The sequence below is a fragment of the Thermothelomyces thermophilus genome, chromosome 6, assembly GCF_000226095.1.
Source record: "Thermothelomyces thermophilus ATCC 42464 chromosome 6, complete sequence".
NCBI classification, from domain to species: domain Eukaryota; kingdom Fungi; phylum Ascomycota; class Sordariomycetes; order Sordariales; family Chaetomiaceae; genus Thermothelomyces; species Thermothelomyces thermophilus.
Genome location: NC_016477.1, coordinates 77,093 through 89,720, shown reverse-complemented (window position 1 = coordinate 89,720; position 12,628 = coordinate 77,093). Strand labels below are relative to the sequence as shown.

Here is a 12,628-nt window from a genome sequence, read left to right as displayed (position 1 = left end):
GGCAGTTCGTTCATCTGAACATAGACGAGCTCCGGGTCTTCCTGCTATGTTGAGCCCAGTCAAATTGTGTTGCTGAGCGTTGGACATTCCGTGCTTCCTGAGACGTCGAGGGGTAGTTGGGCTGAGAAGTTTCAACTCGCGCGAGAATACGGGAACTGTCTCAGGTGGTGAACCCGACAAGAGCAACGGGTATAGGGTTGTTCTCAACTGCCATTAGCTGGTGAGGCAGCAGCATTCTAGGACAGGCACCCGAGTTCTGTTGTGCAGTGGATCCCGTATCCTCCTTCAACTCATGGCCCTATCTCTAGGCACCCACACCGCGGGGTATGGCCCAACCCACGTGACCCTAGGTAGGAAGTAGCACCTGGAGGTAGCTGACCGATTCCTCGCCCTAATAATTAGTGGTGAAGGTCAGACTGGAGAGTTGAATATGGCAAAAAAAAAAAAAAAAAAGGACCACGAAGTGAATCTTGAGCGCACTCAAGCTCCGTAGTCATGAGAACGAACGCTCGCTAATTATGTCAGGTACCTCCAAGGTAATTCGATAATTTGCTTGGGTTATAGCTTGGAAGTCCTTATGCACCCCCGTTGAGCAGCCTGGGGTCCGCAAATCTTCGTATACAAGTCCTTCTTGACACTACACAAGAAACATGCTTGTATCTTCCAGGATTGTCCTTCCCATAAATATCCAGTTATTCGACACTCTGGTACTCCAACTTGGCTGATTCGGTTCTTAAGATTGATCACATATTATAGAATGCTTGTTCCCTGTTCGCAACATCCCACTGGGATTAATTAATACTGCATCACATCAGGCATTCTCTAAATTCCAAGTACATGTTTTGGAGGACTAGGTGATTATTAGCGTGTGTCAGAATGCCTATAATGCTGCGGCTCTCAGAGCACATCCATAGTACACACAACAACAGAGCTTGATGGGGTATTGCTCGCCGAGATTGTCTCTCCGGCCCTATGAGGTCGATTATTTCGAGTTGTTTCCAAGTTCGCCATCAACAGAAACTCCACCGGCCGAGAAAAAAAGGAAAAGAAAAGGAAAGAAGAAGAAGGCAAAAGAAAAGGAAAGAAGAAGAAGGACGGAGAGGAATATCTGATCACCCGAAGAGTTTTATCCCACAACAACGTGCCACAGTAATCAAGATTGGGGGAGATAGTATTGCCCTCAAGCTCTCCCAGTGAGCCACAGAACATAACCCAAAGCCTTCAAGAACCCGCGCCAGAGGAAGAACATCAGGCCGGTGCTGTGACCCCACTTGATCCGCGATCTCGAGGTTGCGAGCACCTTGGTAGCCCGAGGGACGCTTACGGCGTCGTACTTTCGGACCGCATCCACGACCGAGTCCGCCGCCGTCAGCTTCTGAGCCAAATCCCAGCCGTCCTTCAGAGCCAAGCTGGCCCCGTATCCCGCAAAGGGGCTGACCGCGTGGTTGCTGTCTCCGATGAACACGATAGGCCCCGTCTTCGCCAGGTCGTGAGAAAATGGTTTCTTGTCTCTTGCCGGCAAGCAGAAGACCTCCTTGGGATCGGTGGCGGAGCCTGCGATGGTTTCAAACAGCTGTCCCAGCATGTGACCCTTCTGGAGAATCTCATCGAGCAGAACCCGCGCGGTTTCCTCCGAGGTTGGCGGTTTGATGGTCTGCCGAGGCGTCGACTCGCGGAAGCTGAACGCCCACACGAGCCTATGCTTGTCGACGGGCGAGTAGAAGCAGGAGACGCCGCGGCCACCGGACACCTGCTGGCCCCAGTTCTCGCCCAGAGGTGGCGGGATGCCTTCCGGGAAGTGGGCCAGCCCACCCATCTGGACGGCGCCGGCGTACTGCAGCACATCGTCTGGACGCAGGCTCGCCCTGATCTTGCTGCTCGCCCCGTCAGCCACCACCAGCAGGTCGCACTCGACCGTGGACTCTTGTGACCCCTGGTTGTCCGAGACGCGGACCACCACCTTCCCGCTCTCGGACTTGGTGGCCGATAGACAGGCAGTCCCCCACCGAATCTCGTCGGTCACGGCACCGAGGAGCGTCTCGCGCAAGTGTTTCCTCGCAATCCGGATGCCGGATGTCGGGAGCCCGGGAGCCGGGCGCAGTCGGACGCTCAGGACCTGGCTCCAGTCGGCATCCCAGAGCTTGAAGGCGCCCTTCTCGTCCGTGCCCAGGATCGCGTGCCCGAGGATCTCGTCCAGCAGACCGAGATCTCTGAGCGCAACCAGCCCGCCTGTATCGTCAGCACCCGCGAGCGAGAGGCTGTATCCCTCGCGGCCCAGCATGTCCTGTTTCGTGTCGCGCTCGAAGATGGTGACTCGCGGTGGCGGCACGCCAGTTGGCCAGATCTTGCGAAGGGCGACGGCAAATGACAGGCCCGCCATGCCGGCGCCGGCAACAACAATGTGCCGCCCAGACAAGAAATGGGTGCCCGTTGTCATGGCGGCTCGCGAGAGATTTTTCCGAACGAACAGGAGGGCTGCACCGAAGAGAGATTTGAAAAAAAAAATTACCTGTTAATCAGTATCTAGATTAAGATTAATTACCTGTTAATCAGTATCAAGATTAAGATTACCTGACGTGCGATGGCGATAATTAAGAGAAAGAAAATGACAGCTGGAAACGTGTCAATGATCGGAAAGCGGAAATTCGAGTCGCATTCCAGCCTCTTTATCCCCTATCGTGGCCGCGTGGACCAGCAGACAGCCAAGGGTACCGAAACAGAAACAGCCCCTGGAAAGGCTTCTCAAGCCTACCTATTGTAGATATTTTGTTACGTATGCTCGGACATCGGACAACTTCACTGGGCGATAGTGTCTCTGCTAGGACCACTTGTAGTGGCTTTTAGAGGAACTTGGTGGCTGGCGCCGAGAGCTGCATGACGTAAGCATAGTGTTGGTTTGGCAAACTCAAACCCAATACGGATTAGACAAAAGAGCTAGTAGCCTTCTGACCATACCCACGATTGAGAGAGAGAACATTAGCATTCTGACTGTACACAGTGAATGAAGTGCACTTTGTGGTTTGATGATGGTGGTACTTGTGTGCTTGATCATTACCATGAAAAGTCACTACGATAATGGACAGTTCTGGGCAATTACGGATTACATACAACTCGGTTCTACAACAGAAATACGGATACAGGTTACAAATACGGAGTAATCCGTACAATACCATTCGATCCTCTCAGTAACCCCACTTCCTCGAACGCAACGTAACCACTTTTGATCGAGAACTCACAATACCTCCGTACAACAGTCGTCATCGGGAATCACTTGATTATCGCTTCATCTCTAGAACTCGTCTCGAACCTTCGGTGTGCGCTTCAAATTTACGCACTACCGTAGGAAAACATAGAACTGGCACCTCTAGACGCGTTCCACTTGCTGATTGCAAGGGTCACAGTAACAATTTGGTTGCTTAACTGTGCTCTGACGGCCCGTGCGGGGCTTGTCTGCCCAGGGCATCCAAAGCATCTCGTAAGGTATCGGCGACTTGCACGTACCAGAGTAAACTACAGATATATCATACCTCTTTCCAAGAGGACTCACCTTGCCGAGCGGTGACAGCCCTTGGGCCAAGGCCTCGACCGACCGCCTCCGCAGTCCAGACCTACAGCATCGCGGTATCGAACCTCGGAACCTCTGTGGGCAAGTCGATCAGGTACACTGGCAGCCCGGCGCCTTCGATACAAGTCCCCGCCGCGAGCGGAGCACGCAACATGTCATTCCCCAACATCTACACACATCGCAAAGTGGCCGAGGCAAAGGCCAAGTCGTGTGACATCTGCTACAAGCCTAGCTCCAGCGTGCTGATCACACCCGACAACAAGGTCCGCCCGGCCGCGGCTCACCAGAGCTGCCCACCATCGACACCCTCTGACGCTCTCTGACTGGCAATTCGCAGGACTGGTTCTACATCTGTCCCGCGCACCTCAAAGACCCCGGGTTCTGCACGCCCAAGATCGACCAGGCCGCCATCGAGGCCCGCAAGAAGCGCGAGCTGGAGGAGGAGATTGAGCGCGTAAAGAAGGAATACGAGGAGAGGCAGAAACAGAAAAAGAACAAGGAGAAAAAAAAGGAAGAGGAAGCGAAAGGGGAGGCCAAGTCGGGCGACGACAAGAGCAAGGACGACGACAAGGCCGATGAGGACAAGCGGCAGAAGGTGCCAGAAAAGACGGAACCGGTCAGCAATCCTGACGGCCCCCTCCTCCACGCGACGATGCTCAGCGCTGTCGGTTACTGACTTGACTTGAAATACGGATACACGCTGCAGAGCAGAAGCGGTGCCTCAACCTCCCCGGCTGCGGAAGAGGAGGAGCCACGAGTATTTGAGTTGAAGAGGTGGGAAATATCTTGTCCCCGTCATCGCTCAGTTCACCCGGTTCCTCTGTCTTGCTGATGCAACAATCCCCGCGCAGCACCTTCTACAATCGACGGCTGAGCAAAAAGAGGCAAGCCGAGATTGCGAGGCGCAACTTCGAGACCATGCAGGATCCCAAGTTCTTCCCGTCAGTGCCCAAGGGCTTTCCATGATGCGGCACCCCTGCCGAACGCTCCTGCCCGGCCGCCCACAGATTCCCTACCCAGCATGCACATAAGACGGGTTGGTGACGAGATCTGCCTGACAATCAACTCCGGATAGCGCGGTCCCGGCCATGGCACGTTTCAAGCGTGGGGGGCATCCAACATTCAACCGGCACCCCCACTACTTTCTGCCCAGGCTGTCTTGTCTGCATTTCCGGGGCCAGATAGGGTTTTTTTTCCATCCTGACAGAAACGCCGTGAGACGGCAATGTCGGTTGATTCTGGATACGAGGGCCTCTTCCCAAATTTGCATGAGGTGGATTTGAGCGCCGCCTAAAGCTCCGGAGGGAAGCACTTCGAGCTTGAACCGAATGACGGCACACATACACGCATATGAACGAAGTACGGATCACACTTATCCGTTCCAAGCGTGCAAATTTCTTTCTTTTTTCTTTCTTTTTCTTTCTGTTTTTGTTTTCTCAACGAATCTTCCAGGCTTGCGACGGTGGGCTGACAGCACTCCTTCCACTAACTGGCGACATCGAACGACGACTCAATTAACGGAGGCCAACGTGCGTCTCCGTTTCCAGAAGGAACTTTAGGGTCAGAGGCAGGGACAAGGCTTGCAAGTGGATGACAATCATTCGCTGACGGAGGATGAAATGGTCGCCTCGACTTGTGCCCTCACGCATGGCACGTCTATTCTCGGTAGTTATCGGCCACTCCGTCCTTGGCGATCTGGCTCGGACTTTTCCCCAGGCCAGCACGCCAGGGGGAAAGCTCCCTTCATCCCGCAGGAGTGCTTAGTACTATCCGAATTGTCCTGAAGCAGTTGGGTTGTTTACGCAGCACCGATTCCTCAAGTAGAGCTCGGACGCATCGGACCACTAGCCTGAGCCCTCAACGACAGCAGCAGCGAGATCGTGGCCAAGAGAATGTCGTGGATGGTCTTCCGTGCTCTTGTAAGATCCGCGTTAAACACCCGGCGGCCCATTGTATTCCCATCTGACAGCGATCGCTGGCAGCATGGACAGTGCTTGTTAATACAGCAGGAGCCCCGGCCGCCGGCCGCCGGCCGCCAGGGAAGACAAGAGAATATATGCTTCTACATACATTCCAACGTACACCTCGGCAAATCAGTACCCCGGCTGTATCTATCTAAGAAATGCATTCCAAGGCCATAGGCAATTCATGGCCCAAAAGTCAAGCTGCCAGAAACCCGTTTGCTGCTGCTTCTGTAGCGAGACATGTCACTCCACGACGGAAACAAACCGCGGCGGTGGATTGAACCAGGATCATGAGTCTTTGACCTTCTGCCTTCCATGATGCCAGACCCCTGCCTCACCATCCGGAGCGGATCTCAGGCTCGGGAATCTTCCATGCATTCCACCAGATATATCCGTCTAACGTGTCCGCTGCTCCATGCCACATTAGTGCTTACTCTGTGCTGTCACCACACGGCAGCCGGCTGATGAGGAACATCCTGCAGAGTCAGCCAGCGCTGGACTAGCGGATGTCGAGAAACATCATGTACGGTATGAAATCCGTACACACACGGGAGCAAAAACGCCGTGGCACATGTCGGGGCTCTTTCCGCAGCATAGCCAAGACGCACTCACTGTTCGGCGTGATCGCGAACGGCCAGAGTGGCAGGAAATCGACCCGCGCGGGGAAGATTCTGACCAGACTGAAAAGCGGTTTGCGCCAGAGGACCGGGCCGAAGGGACTTGCTTTCAGCGGGATTCCCTCACACAGACCGAACCAACGTCGGAACAGGAGAGAGTTGGGGCAACGCATGGGAACGGCCAATAACGTGGCTCGGATCGTATACGTATAAACTTGGTCTGTGTACACACATACATGGTACATACACGGGAGGAAAGGCGGAACCGACCAGCGGCCCCATAAGGCTCGCGACGGCCCTGGAAGAGGCCTCCGGTGGGGGCGAGGGGGGAGGAGCGGCTTCCAGCCGGCGAGCCGCATCCTGCTTAGTACTGAGCGAAGAGGGAATCGCGCCATGATTGGCGTCCATAGCAATAAATGGAATGCGTTCGAATCTGACTTCGCGGCAAATGGTGCGGCGATCCTCCCTCCCAGGGGACACAGGATAGGTATGGTGTGTAAACCGGCACCACTACACACACCAGGACGACCCCACCGCGTAAGACACTCGAGGGCTCCACGGTCCAGGCGTGTCTCCCAGGTCGAGAGAGAGATTCCCCTCGCGTGCAGGATCCTTCAGGTTGAGAAGCTCCAGCTGGCCAACCGATCGTGGAGACATGAACGGTTGTGCAGATTGCACCTACCTTCCCGTTTTAATCGACGCGGAAGGGGAATCTGGGAGGGTCCAATACGTGTCTCGCCGAGTTCCCCCTCCTGGCATCTCCGCGAATCCATTGAGGATGTGGAAGGTGGGCTTTGAGGCGGCGGCCCCTTGTGGTTATCACAGATTCTCCTTGGATTTGTCGACCACGGCGCCGGGCGGGGCTACGGTGGGAGGACCTGCCATCCGCGGAGGCATGCGGATGCCCAGGGCAGCCATCCGGCTAGCTACGAAGGCGCCGCCGCCGCCCTGGTTCCCCCGCGTGACCACCTTGTCGACCTTGCTGGTCTGGAGCGAGAAGGCCGGGGCAACCCACTCGCCACAGCTGCACTTGAACCCCTGCCACGCGTAGCGGCCTATCGAAGCAGAGCACTTAGCGTTCGGGCAGGTCAAGCGGCCGTCGAGCTCTCCCTCTTCCAGGATTGGCCGCATCCACGACAAGGCCTCGACGAAATAGTGAGGACAGCCCGACCGCTCCGCGCCGGCACCCCGGCCTTGATGCGGCACGATAAACGGCCCCGTAGCGAGCACGCGCCGGCACTTCTTACATCTGAGCTCCGTGCATTGTTGTTCCCCCGCGCCGCTCCGCCCTGCTCCTGCTGCGGTTGCCGTCCCGCCGGCATTTCCTCCCGCAACCTCCGCCGCCGCCTCGTCCTCGAACCGGATCCGGTCGGGAGCCCGGCCGACGCGCGCCGCGTCCTCGACTTCCCGCCTGTACAACCAGCGCTGGTAGGCCGGGTGCTTCTCGACCGCGTCGTCGCTGTCGGCCGGGCGGCCCATGTCCCACCACATCTCGAGCTGGCGCATGAACCCTTCGTTGGGCTCGGCCACGGGCCTGCTGCGGCGAACCCAGTGGAGCGCCCGCTCGACAGCCTGCTGGGCGGTTCCTGCCGGGTCTGCTCGACCGAAGCGGTGCGGGTACTTCCAGAGGAGGTAGGCGATGATGGCGGTGGCGGAACGGGACTTGCCCATAGCGCAGTGGACGAGGACTGCGCCGGAGCGGGGAGAAGACGAAGAAGACCTCGGTGGTTCGGCTGCCGGGGCCGGGGGAGGTGTTACCGGTGTGGTCTCGTCGCGACGGCCTTTGTGGCGGAGGCCGTTGTCGATGAAGCGCACCATCCGGGGAAGGTGCACGAGGATGTCTTGGTCCTCCATGTCGTCGATGTCAATGCTGAGGTGCTCCACATCTCGAAACGCATCTTCGTCTCGGTTGAGTGTGTATTTGATGACGGATAGGATGTGGGTAAACTTGTGCTCCTGGATGAGTCTCGGGCGGTTGAGGCCGAAAACGCTGCGCAGCATTCAAATGGTCAGGTCTCGATTGGTTCGGCTTCGGAAGAGGTACCAAATGATAATTAGGGAACAAAAATAGTGAGAAGAGAATAAACACAAACTTACCCTCCGATGTAGAGCTCATCGGCACCGTCAATCCTGTTTAGGGCCATCTCAGCGGTGTCAAGTCGCTTGTTACTGTGGTTGTCAAGGTCCTGCCTACCCCGCGGACACGGGAAAAACCGTTGGAACGTGGTCACACCCTGGGGGGGTCCGCCCCACACCCGGCATACTCGGTAATTATCTAGCAGCCGAGCAAGAGCTGTGCATGAGTGCATTGCGGGGCTGATGCTCCCTCCCCCATCCCCCTTTTCTTTAGCTCAGGGCCCGGATGAACAGAGCAACCCTGAATGATCTCATGTACGAAATATCCGTATTTCATCTAAGATCGTCACGGCGGTTATTGTTTACGGGTACAAAAGTATCAAATTTACCGACCTACGAATATACTCCGTATTCGCCCAGAGACGCCTCAATTCCCAGAAAATGCAGCACAATTCTTGGGGGTCGCTTTTAAAACAGAACCATGCCCATCAAACAGTAAAAATAAAAATAAAAAAAGAAAACAGAAAGGAGAAAAGATAAAAAATCAGACAAAAACAGGGGGAAATGCTGAGCATGATCATCAGTTTTTATAGATCTCCCATCAAGGCAACACACGCCGGCTGCCCAAGATCCAAAGAGAGCCTTGACGCCCAGTGAATTCCGCCATGGCATGCAAGTGTGTAAAAGCCCCAGTCATAACTTCGTTCAAGCCGACAGGATTCGCCGTCTACTGGACGGCCGGGTGCAGAATGCGCACAGAAACGCTTGAGGTGGTCTAGGGCAAGTTCACCGCCGTTCTGAAAGACCGCCGGATGGTTAGTGCATCGCCCGATCAACTACTGTAGTTAAGAGTACTCCAGGTCGAGGGTGTGAGGTCATGGGTCGCCGCCGGGCCGATAACGGGACGCTCGGGATCTCCTGAAGAATCTGCGGAGGAGTACGGAGTATCGAAGATGGGTTCAGCGAACCGAAAGGCTCGAATGCCTCCCTAGTCCACTGCCTCCGCATGCCTCTGGAACAAGTGACAGACACAGGGAGAGAGAAGGCGCCAGCGGGCCCCAAGCAGGGATCCCGCCCATGGTTGGTCTGGCAACCGGGTCGAAGGGATCTGTCGGATGGACGGCGGTGGCCCCCGTGGACAAGGGCTCGTTCAGGGCCCATGGCCAATACTGCTCCCTGCTGCAGGGTTCCTGAGGATCGTTGCCCTTGCGCATCAAGCGGAACGTCGCAAGGCTATGATGCACTGGGCCACCTCCGCAGGAAAAAAGGACGTTTCGGCCAAACTCTTTCCCTGGCCCCACTTGCCGGACCCGGAAACGTCCCAACGCTTCCAAATCCTAGACCGAGCTTCGATGCGATTGGCCCCCTTCCCCCCTCTTTTTCCGCCGAATGTTCATCAGCCCTACACCTCGAGCACTCAGAGTTAAGCTTAACATGAAATGATAATGATAAAAAAAAGGGAAAAAAAAAAAAAGGGAAATGCGGTCGTTCGGCCCTGCCGAGACGCCGTAGTCTCGCGGAAATTTTCACACTCGACTTCGGCCCTAATGTGCCTCTCGTCTCGCCCAGATGAAACAGACACGACGAATCCTCTTTCTCGTCGAATCCCAAGAAGGGATTGGCTAAGAGAGGGGGGAGCCGGTCGGGTTCTCATCTTGTGGGGGCGGGGGGCTCTTCCTCCATCATACACGCGTTTTCCAGCATGTTGGTCCACTTGCCGCTGGTACCGGCATGGCTGTGTTTAAGGTGTTGACGGAAGTGGTCGGCGCGGTAGAACTTCTTGCTCGAGTTGCACTCGCGGAACTTGTGCACGTCCTGTAGGTGCCGTATGCGGTCTTCCCAGTCCTGCTCGCTCGGCGTCAGTCCGCCCGGGCTCCGGCCGGTCCTGGGGAACTCTTCGCCGCAGTAACCGCAGACGTCGGCTTCGCCGGGCCTTGCCGTGCTGTCGTGGAACGCCCGCTCGTAGCTCGTCAAGGCCGAGCATGACCAGCTGTGTCGCCGGACGTGGAGCGAGTTCTGATGTCTCTCGGCCTCGTTCTTGTTTTTGAAACGATTGCCACAGAATGAGCACCCGTACTGCTTTTCGGCTTCGTGCGCTCTAGATAAAGAAAAAGAGGTTTGGGAGATTGAAACGTTAGAAAAAAATAATATTCCGTCTTTGTTTCGTGGGAAGGTTGGCCAAGTAGCATACCTGAGGTCCTCTTCTGTCTCGAACTTCTTGGGTTTCTTGGGGCAACACTCGCACATGTAGGGACCCTTGAGCTTTGCGGCTAGGCTGCTGTGACTCTTGGGAATCTCGGCGAGCTTCCGCGGCGAGGCTACCGTGCGCGTGACCTGGGGTGGCAGGGGCTGCTCACAAGCAGTTCGTTGCTGTGACGAGAGCGCACTGAGCGAACGCGCGGCCGAGGGCCGGGGAGAGGCGGATAAGCTGGACGGTGGAGGATACGGGCTGCTACAGCTCATGGGGTCCGTCGGGGATAGACCAGCCGGGGACAGGGGGTGCGGAGAGCGACGCTCAAAGGAGCCCATGCTTGTGACGCTGCTGGCCGTGAGGTTACTGACGAAGCTTCCGCTTCGGCTCACCGACGACGCGCTCGAGACCGAGTTCTGGGGTATCATGAGCAGCCTCGGCGTGGGGGAACCTCTCGATAGCAGGCTGCCGTCCCTCCTTCGCAGCGCGTCGCTTGCAAGCGCGGAATCGTCACTCGGCGGCGACGAGGCCCTGCGTTTCTGGCCGGGCTGGTAATAGTCACGCTCCCTCTCCCTTTCCCGGTCCCTATCCCAGTCCCTTTCCCGCCATTGGTCCTCAATGGCCAGAGTGCGCATGCGCGTCGTTTCTTCCATCGGGAAATCAGTGTCGTCTTCGCGGGCATCATAGGCCCCATAGCCCGGACCTGGCCCATCGTCGGCCGCCGAGCCCGTAGGCGTTCTGTGGGGGCGCGAGAGGGGGGAGCGATCGTAGTCGCTTCCCGCTGCCTCTAGCGGCGAGCGGTGGTCGGCAGAACCGCGCCCATGGTTATAGCCAAAAGGTGCGCCGCCGACCGGGGACGTCGCCGACACGGAAAGGGGAGACTTGGTGAAGCTCGCGTCGCTGAACGGCTGCCGAGTTCGGTGAGGAAGGGAGAGCGTCGCTAGTTGAGTGTGGTGGGGACGGGGCCTGGGAAGGTCGTTGACCGACGCGCTGAGACCTGAACGGCGCGCGGACCGATTGAGCTTGTCGAGCATCGAGTTGTCAATCGCGTCGCCATTGGGGCGGTAGCTCTGAAGAGTGTGATGGCCAAACGGGGAAGGCAAGCCACAAGACCTAAAACTCAGGGCAGTGCGCGCGGGGTCAGTCAACCTGAACATGGAGCCCAGAGCATATTGGCAAGACTCGCCGCGCGGGGGGGGGGGGGGGGGGGAGGGGGAACCTTAAGCTGTCGAGGCTGTGGTATCCGTCATCAGAGACGTCGCTCCTGAACGATAGGCCGGGCCGCCGGAAGCTATGTCCCAGCGAGTCAGTGTCGGGACTGCCGTAGTTGTCCCGGCGCATGCTCTCTTTCAACTGCAGCTTGGGGTCGACGGGGCCGTCGATGGGAACCAGACGGGGCGGTGGTAATGGCGGAGGGACGTCGTCGTGGTCCATGCCGCGTATCATCATCGGAGCCGAAGCGGCCGAGGGTGAGAGGTTGCTCGAGAAAGGGACAGTTCGGCTCGGGAGGCCAAATGGTCCCGGGAGGGTCTCGCCGTGCCCTGTTGATATGGGCGGGAGAGAGCCTGGGCTGGTGCTCGCATCTCTCCCCCCATACCCTCCTCGCGAGGGCGCTTGGATGGGCATGGCCGCCATGACGTCGAGCTGGCCGGGTGTTGCGCGCCGTGGCAAGTACACGACAAGTAGGAGAGGGACGGCGGAGAGCGAGCTGACGAGCAAGGCGACGGGCGCTGCTCTCGCTGCCGCCGCCGCTTACGAGGGCCTAGCTGAACCGAGACCCACCGAGGCCGGTAAGCGAAAGGCGAAAATAAAAACGTCCCTCCAACCTTGGTGGATGGCGAGGACTGAATGGAAGCTCGCTGAAAACACTCAGCTGTTCAGGCGTCCCGGAAAGCCCGTCTTGCCGCGCTCTCTCAATCTCGGATTGGTTGCAGGCACGCCTCTCAAAATCCAGCATGTAAAATCACGAGGAGACCTCCCCAGCATGAACCAGTAACGAATAGGAGAGGCAGGGACGGGAAGGGGGCGAAGGGGGGCGAAAGGCGGTGGTAGAACATTAAATCATTTCACCTTGCTTTAGTGATGGACATTTTGGGGGAGGAGGTGACAAAAAAGAAAATAAACGCAGGGCGGCCCGCCACTACAACTGTGTTGAATCCCGGTCCAGGGACAGGCGTGCGAAGCCCGCCCAGTGGAGCGACCTGGCCCTGGGTTT

The 12,628-nt window shown here is 57.2% G+C and overlaps 4 protein-coding genes across 4 annotated transcripts; 1 reads left to right on the top strand and 3 right to left on the bottom strand.

Annotated features, from left to right (window-relative positions):
- Positions 1 to 1,146: 1,146 nt before the first annotated feature.
- MYCTH_2309712 (uncharacterized protein) lies at positions 1,147 to 2,695 on the bottom strand. Its single transcript, XM_003665684.1, has one exon. The coding sequence runs from the start codon at positions 2,435 to 2,437 to the stop codon at positions 1,181 to 1,183; it is 1,257 nt and encodes a 418-aa protein (XP_003665732.1). The 5' UTR covers positions 2,438 to 2,695; the 3' UTR covers positions 1,147 to 1,180.
- Positions 2,696 to 3,502: 807 nt separating this feature from the next.
- Positions 3,503 to 4,617, top strand: MYCTH_2309709 (uncharacterized protein). Its single transcript, XM_003665683.1, has 4 exons — positions 3,503 to 3,828; positions 3,903 to 4,181; positions 4,272 to 4,339; positions 4,417 to 4,617. Exons 1-4 carry the CDS (start codon positions 3,718 to 3,720, stop codon positions 4,529 to 4,531), a joined length of 573 nt encoding a protein of 190 aa, XP_003665731.1. The 5' UTR covers positions 3,503 to 3,717; the 3' UTR covers positions 4,532 to 4,617.
- A 2,337-nt stretch (positions 4,618 to 6,954) lies between these two features.
- On the bottom strand, positions 6,955 to 8,332 carry MYCTH_2309706 (uncharacterized protein). Its single transcript, XM_003665682.1, has 2 exons — positions 8,244 to 8,332; positions 6,955 to 8,136 (listed from the first exon to the last, which is right to left on the bottom strand). Exons 1-2 carry the CDS (start codon positions 8,288 to 8,290, stop codon positions 6,966 to 6,968), a joined length of 1,218 nt encoding a protein of 405 aa, XP_003665730.1. The 5' UTR covers positions 8,291 to 8,332; the 3' UTR covers positions 6,955 to 6,965.
- A 1,434-nt stretch (positions 8,333 to 9,766) lies between these two features.
- On the bottom strand, positions 9,767 to 12,249 carry MYCTH_2309704 (uncharacterized protein). Its single transcript, XM_003665681.1, has 3 exons — positions 11,633 to 12,249; positions 10,414 to 11,526; positions 9,767 to 10,320 (listed from the first exon to the last, which is right to left on the bottom strand). The coding sequence occupies exons 1-3, from the start codon at positions 11,845 to 11,847 to the stop codon at positions 9,873 to 9,875; spliced, it is 1,776 nt and encodes a 591-aa protein (XP_003665729.1). The 5' UTR covers positions 11,848 to 12,249; the 3' UTR covers positions 9,767 to 9,872.
- Between the last annotated feature and the right edge of the window lie 379 nt (positions 12,250 to 12,628).